This window comes from Trachemys scripta, chromosome 7, assembly GCF_013100865.1.
Source record: "Trachemys scripta elegans isolate TJP31775 chromosome 7, CAS_Tse_1.0, whole genome shotgun sequence".
NCBI lineage: Eukaryota > Metazoa > Chordata > Testudines > Emydidae > Trachemys > Trachemys scripta.
Window position 1 is genome coordinate 120,393,242 of NC_048304.1, and position 18,430 is coordinate 120,411,671.

An 18,430-nucleotide genomic window follows, 5' to 3' on the forward strand; every position below is an offset into this window, starting at 1 on the left:
ATCCTTTCTATTAGAGACAGCCCAGTGCCAGCCAATCTGGATTTCAGAACTATACAGATCCAGGGTTTTGGTTTAGCCCATTACAAAGGGTTGGCTACAAAAATCGGGACCTGGGTGCAGCTTCCAAACCCCACAAAACCCAGGGAAGGTGTTTGGATCGCGTTTGAATTTGGGCCCATCACTATAGCCACGTGTGCTCTCTCTTAAAGTGAGTTATTCAGCAGTTTGTCTTCACCAAAATGCTGTCATAAGCACCAAGCCTGGAATAACAAAGGAGGGAGGCAGAACCGAGGAGAAACTGGTCTCAGCATTATTTTCCCCGCAGTTATTTACACCAGAAGGAAATGAAATGAAAAGAGCACAAACTACCTTGCGATGTCCTTTTGAGACAACACACCCACCCTCTGCTTAGACTGGGTAACTCTTCTGGACACAGGTAGTGGCGGCATAAGTTCTGGAATGTCAGTCATTAAAAGCTGTTGGCAAAGACTGGGATTCACAGACTACATCACAAATAGACCCTTATTACAACTTGGCTGGGCTTGCGAGTAAGCCACCAGACTAGCTCTAGGGAGCTCAAAGTTCAAATCTCAGCTCCACCCCAAACTCCCTGTGTCAAGTATCAGAGGGGTAGCCGTGTTAGTCTGAATCTGTAAAAAGCAACAGAGGGTCCGGTGGCACCTTTGAGACTAACAGAAGTACTGGGAGCATAAGCTTTCGTGGGTAAGAACCTCACTTCTTCAGATGCAAGTAATGGAAATCTCCAGAGGCAGGTATATATCAGTGTGGAGATAACGAGGTTAGTTCAATCAGGGAGGGTGAGGTGCTCCTCGTAAATTTCATTATTTCAGCTATTCAAATCTGAAATTTCACCAGGTTGTAATTGTCGGGGTCCTGACCCAAAAAGGAGTTGTTGAGGCAGGGGGGTTGCAAGGGCATTGTAGTGGGGGCTGCGGTACTACTACAGTTCGAGGGGAGGGATAGCTCAGTGGTTTGAGCATTGGCCTACTAAACCCAGGGTTGTGAGTTCAATCCTTAAGGGGGCCACTTAGGGATCTGGGGCAAAATTAGTACTTGGTCCTGCTAGTGAAGGCAGGGGGCTGGACTTGATGACCTTTTGGGGTCCCTTCCAGCTCTAGGAGATAGGTATATCTCCATATTTTTTTTTCTTTTTACTGCTGCGCTGCCTTCAGAGCTGGGCAGCTTGTGAGTGGCAGTTTCTTTACTTCTGCGCTGTTGCTGACGAGAGGCTGCCTTCAGAACTGGGCACCTGGACCACAGCCGCCACTCTCCGGCCGCCCAGCTCTGAAGGCAGCGCAGAAGTAAGGTTGGTAATACCATGATTCCCCTAAAATAACCTTATGACCCCCCTGCAACTCCCTTTTGGGTCCAGCCCCTCAATTTGAGAAACACTGATCTCCCTGGTGAAATCTGTACAGTCTAGGGTAAAAGCACACAAAAGACCAGATTTCACGGTCCGTGATGCGTTTTTCATGGCCGTGAATTTGGTAGGCCCCTGTGTATAGTAAAGTCAGGCACTGATATTGGCTGGGGCCTTTAGGATCTGCCACTCTACAAATAACAAGATGGCTTCCTTATTGGCAAGCTCCACATACAACGCTTGACCAAATGTTCTTGGAGGGGGACGCCACTACCCCTGTAGGTCAGAAGTGGGGTATGGTGGAGGTGATGGAGTGAGAGGGGAAGTCCCACCTTCCAATGCCATAGAGTTTCTGGGATGACAGAGAAGATCCATGCGCCCAGTGCTGTCAGTCTCTCCCCTTTCACCCATGCTATGGTCTTTAAAAAATAGCCACATATTTACTCATCCAGTGAATGGGCCCGTTCTTTACAATGCTGGCATGAGAGCGGGAACCCAGCCAATTATACAGTGAGATGCGGTCCTCGAGTTAGCGAGCGATGCCAAGTGCAATGAGCAAGTAATCTGCAGAACACAATGATGAGGTGGCTCTTCGGCTCGAGCTGGATTTATGGATTAGTCGCACGGCTCCGCGTGCGCAAGGGGAGGGGGGGACAAAAAAAATTAAGCGGGATCAAAATACGAGTTTACTGAACAACAAAGCCAGGCTTTTGAAATCCGATTTTTTTAAAAAATATTTCTGATGTTTCCAAACCGCTTTACATGACAATTGCTTCAAAAGAGATCCCAGACACATGAAAGGGAGCGCGAGAAACAGGGAGTGTGAATTTTTAATGCTGGTTTTCAGAAGCACTTTCTTTCTTTTTTCCTTTGTGGTGCTCGTGAAAGGCAGCTGGCCTGACAGCTTTGAAGACCCAAGTCCCCTTTCTTCCCCAGAACAGGTACTGCATATGCAGCAACAGCGGGAGTTTCCCCATGCCACACCACAACTGAGTCTGCAGGCACTGTCCACGGGGAAAGTAGTGCAACTCAATCTCTTTAGCCCACTCTTCCCTTATTGTCTCTTCAGTGACTCTCTGCCAGTGTCATAGACTATCAGGGTTGGAAGGGACCTCAGGAGATCATCTAGCCCAACCCCCTGCTCAAAACAGGACCAATCCTCAACTAAATCCCCAAAACCCTAAGTGGCCCCCTCAAGGATTGAGCTAACAACCCTGGGTTTAGCAGGCCAAGGCTCAAACCACTGAGCTATCCCTCCCCACATCTCTTGAGGGGAACGGCACTGGTCTGAGACCCTTCCACTATGCATCTCACACAGGCCATCGAACAGGTATAAATCATTATTATTATTTGTATTGCGGTAGTACCCAGGGGTTTCTATTAGGGATTAGGCCCTCTTCATGCTACATCCTGTGCAACCTGCAAGAAAAAGATGGTGCCTGCCGCGGAGGGCTTGGGTACTGCCAGTGAGCGCTGCTGGGCAATGGACTGACTGCCAGCTGGCATGCACAGGATGAACTTGTGCCCTGCAAAGCACTGTTGAGCACTCTCGTCAGAGGAGCTAACACCCCACAAACGCTCAGCTGAGAGTTCGGGGCATACCGCACCCAGCGCTGCACTGGGACAGGCCCTGCTGAAGCAGACAGTGGACGCTGGTGGCCAGACCCACCAACTGGGGGGGAAGTGAAATCCTCCTCCTGACAACGTTCCAGTTCCTTTGCTTTTCTTTAGCCACTTGGAAACAATGATTGAGAACAACACAACTCAGAACTGTCTTTGCCGCCCCGTCAGGGCCTGGCTTAGCTCCTCTTCACGAGGACTTCACAGCCCTCCTCCACTCAGGCCCCTTCCCCTCAGGCCTTCTTGCTTGACAGGTGCAGTGAGCTCCCCTTCCCTAAACCTCCCCTCTTTAATTCTGTGCCTAACATGTCAGGAAGCCAAGTGTCTAAACACTAGCCTGGGATTCAGGTAGACCTGCGTTCTATTCCCTGCTCCGCCAGGGGCTGACCTTGGGCAAATCATTTCACTGCTCCGTGCCTCAGTTTCCCCACCTGTAAAATAGGGCTCATGCACCTCACCTCCTTTGTGAAGTGTTTTGAGATCTACCAATGACAAATGCAGCAGAAGAGCTAGGGATAATTATATATGGTTTTCCTGCAGGGCTCATGACTAGAAACAAACACATGACCTGCAACTACAGCTCCCACCCTTAAAGGGCCAGAACAGGTGCACTGGGACATGCTGCAGGGCCCAGGGCCCTCTGCTGGGGGGTTGTCAAGTTCTCAAGGAACTCGTGTAGGGTCACAGACACCCTCTTTCCTTCTCTCCTTTCCTGAGACACAATCAATAAATGCTTTAGGGCTTGAGAATGGTCACTTCAGAAGCAGAGGTTGTGCTCACCTGATTAGCCTATTCAAACGATCTAGAAGGGCCGCATGCACTACTGGCATCATCATAAGAACATAAGAACATACATAAGAACAGCCATACTGGGTCAGACCAAAGGTCCATCCAGCCCAGTATCCTGTCTGCCGACAATGGCCAATGCCAGGGGCCCCAGAAGGAGTGAATCTAACAGGTAATGATCAAGTGATCTCTCTCCTGCCATGCATCCCCACCCTCTGACAAACAGAGGTTAGGGACACAATTTCTTACCCATCCTGGCTAATAGCCATTAATGGACTTAACCTCCATGAATTTATCCAGTTCTCTTTTAAATCCTGTTATAGTCCTAGCCTTCACAACCTCCTCAGGCAAGGAGTTCCACAAGTTGACTGTGCGCTGTGTGAAGAAGAACTTCCTTTTATTTGTTTTAAACCTGCTGCCTATTAATTTCATTTGGTGACCCCTAGTTCTTGTATTATGGGAATAAGTAAATAACTTTTCCTTATCTACTTTCTCCACAGCACTCATAATTTTATATACCTCTATCATATTCCCCCCTTAGTCTCCTCTTTTCCAAGCTGAAAAGTCCTAGCCTCTTTAATCTCTCCTCATATGGGACCCTCTCCAAACCCCTAATCATTTTAGTTGCCCTTCTCTGAACCTTTTCTAGTGCCAGTGTATCTTTTTTGAGATGAGGAGACCACATCTGTATGCAGTATTCAAGATGTGGGCGTACCATTGATTTATATAAGGGCAATAAGATATTCTCCGTCTTATTCTCTATCCCCTTTTTAATGATTCCTAAGAGTATCAATACAATGCTCTTTCAGTCTAACTAGCTGAATTCACACAGCAAGCCACAGGCTTAACAATTATACAGCTGCTGGAGGAGAAAAAAGATGGGGGTAAGAAAAGATACTGGTTAAATTAATGACCATTAGTAACATTTGTGGTCATGAAAGCTAAGAAAATGATACAGCCAATCAAATGTTATGGCTCCAGGTATAGGCTGACCAGGAACAGGGATAGAATAGGAATCCCCAGACACACACTCATTTTCTAGCATGGCATAAAATTGACAATCAGTATTAGTGGGATGCTCATTTTCCACTGAAGCCTCCAGTACAGAGGTGGTTTGAAACCAGATCAGATGAGCCAGTGGCTTGGCTCACTATGATAAAGGCTAATATCTCAAAAAAAATCTTTGCTTCCCTCACTCAATATTCTTATTTTCGGTCTTTGTTCTCCAGCCAAGTTATATAATCTCGATGCAGGATTTTTTGTTTGTTTCCCTTTCTTTCATTCCAAGATGACTTCTCTGTTTTCTCACGGCTCATTTTGATTCCTCATCAGCTAGCTAAACAGGAGTCCAGATATCGATACATTTTAAGTTAAAGACCTTTGCTTCTCTCCTCTTGAAGGCTTCAGCTGTATTTTCCATTATGCTCTCAAAGCAGTCCACAGTTGCCTGCTGCAGTTTTCATAGTTTCATAACCACAGGATTGTGCAGTGAATCGGAAGGACAGACGTCATAATATTGCCGGTAAAACCCACTTTAGAAACTAGTCCACCGCCCATAATAAAGCCAGTTGCATTTCAAACAGATAATGCAGTTATAAAGCAGACTCCAAATAAGATAGGAAGGAAAACTTCATGGCAGGATAAAACTAGTCTAAGGGGAAAAAAACCCAGAGCCGTTTTTGGATACCACCACCACAAGTTGGACAAATAGGATTTTGAGACAATCCACCAATTTATACAGTGCATTCTCCCCCCAGAATAATGGCATTTTTATGAGACTTGAGAGCTTATGGCAATCTGCCTGGTGGATCAGCTCTACACCTCCCGGGTGTAATAGCAGAGTTCAGAGTTCCCTAAGCCTGCAAGCCCACACACACATTTCCCCTTCACTAAGTTGTATGCTGGAAGCTGCCAACCCCATTTTCCCTTCTACAGATCTAGGATAGACGTCTAGAACCAGTGCTCCTTTCCCCTGGATTCCCTCTCCCTTTTTAGTTCTCTCTTCGGCTTACTAGCAGCAATGGCTGAACATCTTCATAAGAGACAGACCAGGTGGGGGAGGAAATATCTTTTATTGGACCAATCAAAGATATTCCCTCACCCACCTGGTCTCTCTAACATCCTGGGACCAACATGGTTACAACACCACTGCCTATGTCTTCATAAAAGGCTTTTTCAGGACGTTTGGCTCAGATTCTCAACGGTCTGTAGGCTCCTAACCTCCACTGCAATCAGGGCTGGAGCTCAGGCTCTCAAGCCCACCCGACCTCCTAGGGCCTGAGATGTTCTGCTATTTTTAGCATACTAGCTTGAGTCCCACCAGGATGGGTCTACCTACCCAGCCTCAGAGGCTGGCTCCCAGCTGCAATGTAGACAGACCCTCGGGGGTATTTCCATCTCCATCACCCATTGAGATCCCATTTCCCCTTCAGCAACAAGAGGGCCAATTAGCGTCAGCTGTGCTGGATTTGCGGCTGTGGGTTCTTGTCCACTAGGAAGCAACCAAGAGTAGCTACCCATTTCACATTGCCCACAGGGCAGGAACTATTCAGTATCACCTCCGAGCTTTCAGCCACCTGTGCTGGTTTCAGGTCTGGAAGTAGAGATGGCAGGCACCAATAGCCCCAAGCCATCCAGTACTCCGTGAATGGTCCCTTTATAGGCTTGATCTTCACCTGGGCCTCCATCACACCTTGCCACTGTTCTCTGCTATCTTCTCTCCCTCCATGACATCCTGGGATGTGCTGGTGAGATTTTAACCCGGGGTTCCTGCATAATATGCCTGCGTCACCCCAGATTTTCTGTGTGTGCTTGGAAAAAAAGATGATGGCCTGGGATCTGTTCATTGGTTTTCCCAGGTAAACAGAACCACCTTCTCGTATCTGTAGCTAAGCAGGGAGGGAGCAGCAGTGTACTTGCTGGAAATGTTGGTACTTAATGCTCCTACAAAGCATGCTGAAATCAGTGGAAGCGCTGCATGGCCACACAGGTCCCCACCAGCCTGCAGCACGTTGCAGGATTGAGCCCTACGCTGGCTCAGATCACAGCCAACGGAGCTGCAGCCTCATGAAGGCATTTAGTTCTTCTGACTCGGAGCCCCCATGAGCCCAGAATGACCCGGCTCTGCCCTTACAGATCAGTTCTCTACAATTCATTTTCAGGGAAATACTTTGAAAAGCTGCATGAGAACCATTTTCTAGCTAGGTTATAAATGAGCTGTTTTACTATTCAGCACCTGGGAAAGTGTGGGTAGGAGTTTCTATGCACGTTTCTGGCAAGCAAGGGGCAACATTTCTTTTACAGCTTTTATAAACTCCTATGAACATTATTATACTGGCCTCAATAATTTAAAAAAAAAAAAAGCCCGTAAAGATTTCAAAAGGAAAACAAAGCAGTTCTCAGTAAAGTTGGCATCGAATGGCCAGCAGCACTGGCTTCCTACATTCTCCATGGAAATACTGGAAGGATAAATAATAATAATCTTAGATTGGAAAAGCATGTTTCATCTCAAAGGAAACCGCACTGGACCTGGGCCGAATCCTTAGCTAGGGTAAACTGGGTTAGCTCCATTGACGGCAGTGGAGATACCGATGAACTGGTTTACGCAAGTGGAGGATCTGGCTGTCCATATGGGTTTGAGTGAATGCAATCACATCACCCATTACTGTATTTGGGAAACAGCAGATGCATAACAACAATGCACAATATAACAGTGCAGAGAAACCACTGTATTGACCAGGACCCATTGAGGAAAATGTGGTAACCAGAATTGGTTACCCAGAGGGAACAGCTTAGGATCCAGCCCTTCATTCAGAGCTGCCTACATACTGCCGACCCCCAAAATGGCATTTACCCCATCTTCATGAAATGTTAAGTATTTGCCTGCATTACTTTTTATTGTGTTTTGCTCTTTTCAGGTAGTATTTGCACATGACAAACCAGCGCACATGCACACGCTCCACAAAAGCGGGTTTCCCTGCAAAGATGGCAAAATGTTCCATTGATCAAAATTTCAAATTCTCATGGAAACTCACAAAAATCCCAGTTATTCCTATGAAGCAAAAGAGTTCTGTGAAGGTGCATCCATCACTATCTGATGGACAAACTACGAGACACCATCACCAACAATGTAATTCAGAGATTGAGCGATTATAAAGCTAGACATGACCATTGTAATCAGTTAAACTGACCTCCTGGGTAACACAAGCCATAGGCCTTCCCTGCCTTTATTCCTGTTTGCTGGGCCTGGTGCCCTTCCCAGCATAGGGGGCATGTGGGGAGGTCTGGCACACAGAGAATCAAGCCCCTTATTGAATACCCTGGGCTAGATCATCTCCTGCAATGAGTTCCCTTTGGCACAGGAGAATTGGAGGAAGGGCTGTCAGGGAGCCAGTGACACCTCTTCATTCTCAAGCTGCCAAGGCCCCAGCCCTGACACACCCCATATGCCAAGACAGGAGGTGTGGTTGGCATAGAAGCTGGCTCCATTGACTTTCTGCCAGCTGAGAGATTCAGTCCCCTCCCTGGGAATTCTAGTCTTGGCAGCTCCAGCTAGATTCCAGCCCCTTGTGTAAGAAATTGATAGGCTCTATGTACTAGAGAGATCTAATTCCTTGGGACCCGTACGGCTACCACAACACTGCATAGGCTCTCTATCCAACACTCTCCCTACAATACAGTTATTTCACTCTGCCTAAGATTGAGCTATCTGCATTATTTTTGGAAGGGGTATCACAGTGAATCACAAAATCCAATTCCAATGAAATCACACCCCAACTCCCAAAGCCCTTATCCGATTCCAAACTTCTCAAGAGATGGGTGGCGTTCCTGTTTAGTATTCCACTCCAGATTGACAATTAATAGTAACGCTACCTGTGAGCTACACCCCCCCCTTCCTGAAATACAAGCATACAGGAATGATGGAGACTAGAGCAAAAGATGGTGGGCCCGACCCGCCTCCCTCTTGGAACGGGTGTAAATCAGGATAACCCCACTGCTCAGGGTGCAGTCACACTGCTGTCAAAGGGGCCAGCGACAGCAGAATCAGATCCCTTAGAAAGTGAAATTTGGAACAGCCAGGGCAACAGGAGGCCTCCGTGTTTGCAATGAACTGTTACTGCAGCATAATCTCCTTCCTGTTGTGATTAATGGAGGGCACTTACTCACATCACAGGAACACTCCTGAAGCAGCACTACACAGCTCCATCACAGTAAGTGTAGAGTGTTTGACTAGTACACTCTTAACTGTACTGCTCTCTGGGAACCTGATCCTTTCCTCGGAGCTGGACTTTCCTCTTGCGGCACCCAGCCCCCGGAGGAAGAGCAGATAATGAAACGGTCACTGGAAGCCACTACCTCTGTGTCTATGGGCAATTGTAACCCACAGGTGAGTGTGTTTCAAGTCACTCTCTGTGCCTGTCCAGAAGATGTAAGTGGTTACAGACAGCAGCTATGAAGGATTGGCTCTTTAGCTCAAGCTGTAGCAATGTCTACATTTAGTTCTGGGGGTCCCTGCTTCAATCCCCAGTGCGTCAGCTAAGAGGGTGCGTATTGCTTAGTTCTAAACACCAGTAGCTTATTGCAACATTCTACAGACTGTTTATTCTCAAGCCGGTGTTATGCTGGAGGGCTAATGGTCCCTTCTGACCTTAAAATCTACAACTAATCCAAAAGCTCTGTAAATCCTAAAAGGTACCCGAGACCGGTCTGCTGTATTAGAGCTTCTCGGCGGCTCTACGGAGTAACATGTTCACACACAGCGGAGCGGGTCTGACGTTGCCCCCGGCAGAGGCCTGAAGAGACTGACATACACCCGCAGCGCTGTACGCTCGATCCCGACACAGCTCGTTTGGGACTTACGTCATTAGCTGCGTCTCTATGCCCGGCTCCACGAGGGACCCATCCACAAAAAGCGGCGTCGATGTGAAGGCATATTTACTCCAGGATCTTCCTTCATCGAAACTCACCCTGGAATTGAAACGGACAAAATAAATAAATGTCAACGCGTGGCTCCGTAACCATTACCCAGGCAATCAAACAACGTCGAAGGCTTGCGAGCCACAGCGGCTGGATTTATAAACAAGCGTCAATCTTTGCCATCTCCCCATGTCATTAATTAATGTTCTCAGAGTGCCCTCAGGAAGCAAAGCAGCAAGTATTATTATCAAAGTCATTAAGGGCCTGCGTTAGGGCTGTCAACCCCCCAGGACTGTCCTGGAGCCTCCAGGAATTAAATATTAATCTTTTATTAAAGATTGTGTCTTATGAGGAAACATCCAGGAATACAGCCAACTAAAATTGGCAACCCAGGCCTGTGTTTGCTATGTCAATCGCTAGGTCAGACCCAAGACTGCAGGCGGTATTGATAACACCTAAGCCAGGATATGTAGTCCCTAGGTGCGTGTCTATGTTCACGACATTAATTTCAGCAGGGGAAAATACACAGTGTCAAATGTGGTGTAGCGTTTAATTGCCTTTGTAGGGTTTAATTCATTAACATTAGCCATGTGCTTTGAGATGGGCAGATGAAGCGGGCTAAATGCTGAACCAAATTCTCTGCTACATCCTCGCAACTCCACTCATGTCCATGGGGCTGCATGGGAGTACTTGAGAACAGAATCAGACCTTTATCCACTAGAAAATGGAATGTGCCCAACTAATTTCAACCAACAGCCAACATGGACAGCAATCACATTCAGTCACGGCTGCCGTGGGACGCTGCAGGTCAGTGGCTCTGTAGCCTATATCAAACTGCCGGAGCCACGGAGTGGCATGGGGTAGTGCGGTGATGTTCCGTTTACAAACAATTCAGGAAATGAGACAGTTTTCCTTTGCTCCTGGAGTCTTTACATAACGGTTCCAGGAAGATGTCTGCTTGGAGAGTTATCCCAGAATCCTGCCTGCAAAGAACAAACAGGGGAACACAAGGGCTTACTGGCCCCCTGAGTGATCAGGTCCCGTTCTAGCTGGGTCATTTCTGAGCTCTCTCTCCGTAGTTACGGCAGGTAACAGATAACCCCCCATGGGCACCGCCAAAGGGACAAATGAGGCACAATTTCTCCTCTGGTCAACAGGAAATGTTTCTCACTTCAAAAGAGAAGAGAAACGTATTCTCTGGTCAGTGGGGGCTTGGGGTGGGAAGAGATTGTTCTGCAGACCTCTGATTCCCACAGGGCTGAGACAGCAGCGTTTTAAGGGGTAAATTGATGTTTCTCAAGACGGGCAGATGTAACCAACTGGTCAGTGCATGAGATTTGTGTCCCTTGGTGCCCAATGCATAGAGGAGAAGGGTCTCATCTACAGAGACCGGCTTTTTAGCTCCTGCTGTACAGACTGGAGCTCTTAGCAGAGGAGGTCACTGGTTTAAACCCCAGCGTCAGCAAAGAGGAGCACCCATCACATCACACCGATTATTTTGAAGGGGGATATAATATTTGAGATATAGAGGGGGTGAAATGCTCCGTTTAGGTTTTTCAGTCCATAATGGACAGTGTCAAACCCTGTGTTGCCCTGTCAACATCCAGCCAAACTCCCGCTGGAACCAGCACAGGATCTCCAACAGGCGAGGAAGGAAGATATGGAGAGCCCCCAGCTCCTGCTCTGCCTGAGTTGCGGGATTTGGTGGAAGGGGTTTGGCAGGGGTTAGACTCCTCCCCACTGACGCCAGGGAGGAGCAGGACAGATAATTAATGATTTGTACTTCAGTCGCTCCTAGGAGCCCAGTCACAGGCCGGGATCCCATCATGGTAGGGGCGGTGCAGCTGCATTGACAGGCAGGGCGGCAGTGGACTCAGGCCCACATCCCAAATCCCTGCCTGAAGATGGCCCATTGGACCTGATCCAAAGGCAATGGGCCTTTCCATGATTCCAAAAGGCTGGGAATGAGGCCTACACGCAGCCCAGCCCCCCACCCCTGGGAACCATGCCTCACAGTATGCAGAGCTCCCCTCTTGAGCTCCTCAGCTCCTGCTCCCCATCGTGGAGCACACTGGTCCCAGTGAAACCAGGACCCTATGCAAACGTAGAGGAATGGACTGGATTTACCCCCATGAGACACATTACTGAGATCTTCCCCTTAGCGCGGTGGCCCCCAAACTGTGGGGCGCAGCCCCATAGGGGAATGCGGAGGAACGTTCGGGTGGGGCATGGTGGACCCAGGACAACCTCCACAGGGGGCAGGGAGGGAGCACCACCCAGCCCTGCTCCGCTTCCCAGCTCTACTCTGGTCCCCCCCCCAGCCACAGCCCTGGCCCCAGCTGCGGCCCCAGCCTCAGACCCCTTGCCCCTGTCCAAGGGGCATCCGTGTGCCCACTCCCAGCCCTGGCTCTGGGGGGGAGGGGCAGAGGCACGGACAGGCGTAAGGGGGGGCATGACCCTGAAAAGTTTGGGGACCACTGCCTTAGTGCTACAGATACACAAAACAGCAGCTGCACACAAAACAGCATCTGGCACAGGAGAAAGCGTGCAGACCAAAGAGAAAATGCTGTGGGAGAATTGCATGCAAAGAGTTTATCCTTCAGAAATCTATTTATTTAAATGTATGTATCTCCCCATACCCCTAAGCATTTGTATGCTGTTCGGTCTGCATGCTTATCTAACTAGCATTTCAATTTCAGGGGAACAGCAGGCTTCATTAAAGTTCTCTCAGCTTTTCAATTATCAAACCCTCTTTTCTCCGGGATGAAACTTATTGTACGCCATCCCAGCTTGAGAACTAACAGATTTCCATGTATACTTTAATCAAGATGGCTCTTCTCTTGTAGCAGGTGCCTACTGAGTCAAGATGATGCAAGTTCAAAAGCCCTAAAGGTATAATTTGGAAGGACCTGTTAGAGTTTGTCAGCGACAACTCTAAATACCTATGCAATAGAGTGGGCCAGACATTCACAGGCACTTGCACGAGCCAAACAGCGTGTGCGCCAAGCTCCCTTGATGAATCCGTGCACAAATCAAATATTTGCCCACACACATAGCCCTAGGAACGCAGGACTGGAAGGGACTTCCTGGGTCATCAGGTCCTGTCCCCTGCTATGGCATATCATCCACGTCATGCAGGTATCACACTCCAGATTAAAATTAGTGAGGTTGTTTCCACCACTCTTCCTGGTGGGAGGCTGTTCCAGAACCTCACTCCTCCAATGGTTAGAAACCGTCTTCTAATTTCCGGATGAAATTTATTCATGGCCAGTTCATCCCCATTTGCTCAGCATTGTCCCTTAGCCTCCACAGCTCTTCTCCCAGGAACCTAGGGCCAGAATCTGATAGCGTCTCTCTTGCTGAGTAGCACCTCACTCAGCAAGTCACTAGGAGCACTCATGGAGTGAGACACCTTTCAATTTGAGGGTTATGCTGTCTAGGAAGCGGTTAACGAATTTATAAGGGGTTAACAAATGATTGGCAGAAGCATAGGCTCGGGAACTTGGGCTGTGAGGCCAGGTTTTACATGAGACTCCGCTCCTGGCCCCCCACGCGGGATCCTGGTTGCTGGACCAGCTCCTGGAGTCCCGGCTGTTGACCCTCACACCCGGGGTGCCCACTACTGGGGTCCCTGCTCCAAACCCCGTGCCAGGGGGCCCGGCTGCCAGCCCAGCACCAGAGACTGCTCCTGGCCCTGCCCCCAGCCTCAGCCCCTGGCCACTGCTCTGTTCCCGGCCCCAGCCCCAGACCTGCCCCCAGCTTCAGCCCCCTTACCCCTGTCCGGCTCCCTTAGAACCATCTACTGGTGTCCTTAGAACCTTCTAGAACACAGGCTGCTCCTGCCACTGGCTTGTAACGGCAATCGCTCACTTAGGAATCCTTTATAAACCACCCTTTATGGAAAGCGTGGCCAGTGTGAGCAAGCATGTCAGAATCTGGCCTCTAAGTGGCCATGAGCATATGCAAATGCTCCGGCCCCAATCCTGCAGTGAGCCCTGCGTCCACGTGGCACTCCACTGCCTTCACAGGGGTTTGGTTCAGGCCTTGCCTGCTGCAACCAGTTAGGTGCTGATGAGGTATTCCAGCCGCTTACAGCGCATTACAAAGCAGGGCGTTGTTCAGCGTGCCCATTTCACAAACGGGAAAACCAAGGCACAACCAGGTGAAATGACTCGCTCGTGGTCACACAGTGAATCGGCGGCAAAACCTGGATTAGGACCTGGTTGGGGGGGTTGATTTCGGCTTAACCCACTGGACCATCCTACTCCTTATGCTGACAAGATCTTAGAAAAATTCTAGCCCCTTCAGAATATTTGGCTTGTTACTAGCCAGAAAGAAGAGAGAAAAAACAGAATTGAATCTGAGCTCACTGCATATTGTTTTCTCTGTGTGACAGGAGTGTAACTTGCTTGTAAAGTGTGTGTTGCATCCATCTCTTATGGCTACCCCACAGAGACAATAACAGTCTGCTACTGCTGCGAAGCTAATGAGTTACTCCTTTAGTTCAAGCGGTAGAAGTGTGTGCTTTGATGGAGAAGGTTCAAACCCTACTGGAAACCTCTAGTGAAAGTTATTATAGCGCCATTTGCCTGGTTGTGGCAAGGAAGGATGTAAGGCTTTGAGGTGAAGAGGCAACCATCACTGATCTTGTAAGGTGCATCCCTGAAACATCATGGTGTGAAGGACATCGGCTTAGCTTGAGCCTTGAATGCCCTGGCTTCTGCCCGGATGTTACTTAACTGAAGGATTCTCTGTATTAATGAATCAAGTGGGAGAGGCCTTAGCATCTCATTATTGCGGCCAAACACCGTTACTTTCCTCTTTTATTTGACCGAAAGCTCTATTTCCTCTTCTGCTTGTGCTGCGTTTGGAGACGAGAGTGCTTGTCAGCGATCAGAAGAGAGGGGTCTCATTCACAGAAGAATAGGAACCTCAGCTCTGAAGATAATTTCTGTAACAACTTCAGAAGTTGGGCAGGTCAGTCCATTAGCCATGCTCCGACGTCACCCAAGACACAAGACAGAAGGTGATGCTAATTTAGAAAGCAGTCAGCAATTCCACTCGTCTACTGCAGGCACAGAGCCTGCTGCCCCCACACATCCATAGAGCAAGTGCACTCTAATGTGTAATGCATATAATTATTGTATGTTTGTTCAATTAAAAGTTCAGGAGGGCTCCAGCTTCAAAAGGAGACATTCAGGCTCACGGCTTGAAAATACATCAACCCTGACATCTCTTTGTCATGCACATCGCTTGGTTAAAAAAATAGGGCGGCTTTAAAGTTCTGAACCATATCCCGCTCACCCAAATTCTGGTGGAGGTTCTGCACTAGGAGTTTGGTTTGCCTCACGGTAGATTCCACGCACTGAGATGCTGAGCGCCTTGAACGCCTGTTAATCTCAGCGGGAGCGCGGGAAGCTCAGCCCGTTACAGGGTCAAGTCCTGTAGTCATGAGGGCCAACTGTGAAGTTCAGACCTACATCCCAGCTCCCCTGAAGTTCTGTAGGTGGAGGAGATGGTTTGGGCGGTGTCTCTAGTGCCCAGGCTTCTCAAAACTTCTTCTGAGGGAGAACTACATCTTGAGCAAAGCAATCTTCTCAAAACCCACCCTGAGCTCCCGATCCCATTTGTGCTCACCAATCTCTCTCTCTGGCAACTGCAGCGGGATCTTTAATGGGGCTAGTAACATTAGCAAAGTATCTCTGTATTTCTGTCAGTCGTTCATGAGATGAATGTGTTGTCTTTTTTACATCAAATCAATCACACTGTCTCCTTCTGTTCTTCACTCCATCTCCTTGTCCCATCTGATCCTTGCTCCCTTTGCTCCTCCACCATCTGGTAATCCTTCCTTCCCTCCCATACACATGTTATCCATCCTCTTGGCCTTCTTTATTATCACCCGCAAACCCCTCTTCCTGGCCCCAGTGCTGACACACACCCACACCAATAAAAAAAGTATCCTTTTGAGTAATCCCCTGCAACTGCTGGCCAAATTATACATGGACATTGCAACCAACACCCATTGTAATCAACGAGGCTGCGCAGGATGTCACTCAGGGAAGAATGTTCATAAGAGCTCAGCTCCCAACATGATGTTTGTTTCTTTTTTTTTTACATCTGGTCACTTACTTTGCTACCTAATGGAGAGCCAAACTTGTCAGAAAATCTGACCCAAAGTGTGTAACTCAGGAGGCCTCAAACTTTAACGCCCGTTGAAAGCAGCTAGTGACAAAATGAAGGACCAGAATCATGTGATTTCCCCAGCCATCTGTGGGCCACTACAAAGTGCTCTGAGCAAGAGATTATTTGATCTGCTCCTTAGTGTTCTGGGTACCTATACTGCACAACCAGCAAGAGGGAGAAGGATCCACTCCAGAACTGAGAGATCTTAATTATATTTTGGACAATTCCAGTTTAGCGCCCCCCCGAATATTCTCAAAGCTAGGGAAACAGCCTTACCACAAATGCCGGATAGGCATTGACGTGTGCTTCATGGCCACAAGTGCCCCACCCCAGTCGAGATACCACACATTGTATTCTTCCTCGAAGATCTGGAAACAAGTCAGGTATAGTGTGAGCTTTTCAAGCCATTTGAGGCCCAGAGAGCAGCTGGAAAGGTTTGCAAAAGGCACACAGCTCCCTTTCCCCACATATGACTGTACCTGTCTCCATGAGTTTCCGGCATCAGAAGATATGAACGTGCTGATATCGGTATATGAGAGTTCAGAGCCAACGTTGCCTGAAACACAAGTAGATTTCATAAGTTCTTGTGTGGCAGGAGCAGGGAAATCACATTTTTGCAGGAAGTCAGGGCTAGCTGGTTTAACCAAAGTTTTTTGTTGTCTTAATTCCAGGAGTATATAACACCATGGAAGGGAGGTGGAAGGATTAAGATAGAAGAATGTTGCAAACAGTAAAATGTTTTAAAGTAAATAGCTGAGAAAGACTGCTTCACTGGTTTGCTTTTACTCCAAGTGACACACTGTGCATTTGCAACAACATGAGATACACATGTCTGGACTGCTCCATGTTGAGGCCTACATTTTCAGGAAAATACAAACACAACCGCATGTCTATTGTGTTCCATGGTTGCAATCGTGACAACTGTGTATGCAAATCAGTCATTTTTCTGAAAATTTTGCACCAAAGCATGCCTCTGCATTCTCCTAGTGTTTGCAGTATTTTGACATGGAAACATTTAATTCTTCCTATCACCATTTCTCATGCAAATTCGAGTGAAAAGGCAAATGCACATGACCCAAATCAAATTATTCATACTGCCTTCACCTCATCAGAGCTGGAGTTCAAGAGTGAACTCCTGGTCCCATTGGAGTCAATGGAGAAACTCCCGTTGATTTCAGTGGGGTTCAGATTGCACCGCAGGATTCTTCCAAAAAACAAAGGGACCAACGTACTGATCTCAGAAGCAGGGCACCTAGCAAACAGCACCTCCTGCTGCGTTCACTAGTGGCTTGTGGTGAAGCCTAACAGATGAGGCTTATGGTGAAATTACCAATATCTCCCTGTCAAGGGTTGGCCTGTTTCTGATATGAACTACACCTTGGTGGAGCTAGGATGTAAAGTACGACCCAGGACCAAATGAGCTGGCAATAAAGGTAATAATGATCAGACCACAGCAATGTCTTAGACAACGGTGACTGTTCTTCTTGATCAGAAACTGGGCACAGTTTAGTGTGAGCAGAAGTGGACAGGTTTTGCCTGTGCGCATTTTTATTTTGTTAATTCAGTGCTGATGGAGATTACCACCCTGATAGCCCTGGAGGCTGAAGTCTTCTTCTCCAAAGTAGCAGTGTGTAAGTTACCCTATCTTCCCATTACCCTGGAGGAGCCAGCTTCCAGAATAAACTTTCTGTTCAGACTCCACACAGTTATCTGGCTTTCCTGCCAAGAAGATTGCTAGTCTGTGCCCGTCGGGTTTCTGTAGCATGGGTGTCTGTACCCTACAAAGTAGACTGAGGGAACTAACTCAGTCACATATACCACTGAAAGGCCCTCAAATGGTAATGACTCACAGACAATATGAACACTGCTGGGGGTTGAACCAATGGATGAAAGACTCCACAGCACATTCCTTATCCACTGATCCATAAAATTCCCTCTCCCTACAGCTAAGATATTTTTAAACTACGGCATAATTTTCCTGATTTTTTTTTCTAAAGGAGCTAATATTTTCCCACTAAAAACAGTAAGAAGGGAAGATTCACTCCTACACATCTGTAGACTCAATAGGAGCACAATAAAAACAGACTAATGAAAATGTTAATTGCGCTCCTGACATTTAATGATGGAACATGAGGAATTAAAGCCCAGATGCATCTTGACAAGCTCCCATCAGCATCAGAGACTATATAACTTGCCAAGTTGTTGTGACACTCCTGTTTCCAAAAATAAAACCTGAGGAACAGGGTTGCGCCCGATACGAGGTGATTCAAGAAAGGTTTTGGTATCAGTATTAGGAACACAGGAATTACAACACTCCCTTAGTCCTTTGGTCCATCTGCTCCAGGCGTTCTCAGACTTCATTGCTCTGTGACCCCCTTCTGACAACAAAAATTACTACACGGCCCCAGGAGCGGGGATGGAAGCCAGAGCCCACCCAAGCCTTGCCAAAGCCCAAGCCCCACCACCTCGGGTGAGGGGGCAAAGCCAACGCCCAAGAGCTTCATCTCCAGGTGGAGGGGTCTGTAACCTGAGCCCCATCACCCA

General features: G+C 47.9%; 1 protein-coding gene across 1 annotated transcript in view; it reads right to left on the reverse strand.

Moving 5' to 3' along the window:
• SORCS3 (sortilin related VPS10 domain containing receptor 3) overlaps positions 1-18,430 on the reverse strand; it is a 461,180-nt gene that overhangs the window by 66,410 nt on the left and 376,340 nt on the right. Inside the window, exons 12-14 of the mRNA XM_034776996.1 lie at positions 16,366-16,442; positions 16,163-16,254; positions 9,647-9,754 (exon numbers count right to left, since the gene is read on the reverse strand). Coding sequence (XP_034632887.1) covers positions 9,647-9,754; positions 16,163-16,254; positions 16,366-16,442 — 277 coding nt within the window. The remainder of the gene's footprint in view (positions 1-9,646; positions 9,755-16,162; positions 16,255-16,365; positions 16,443-18,430) is intronic.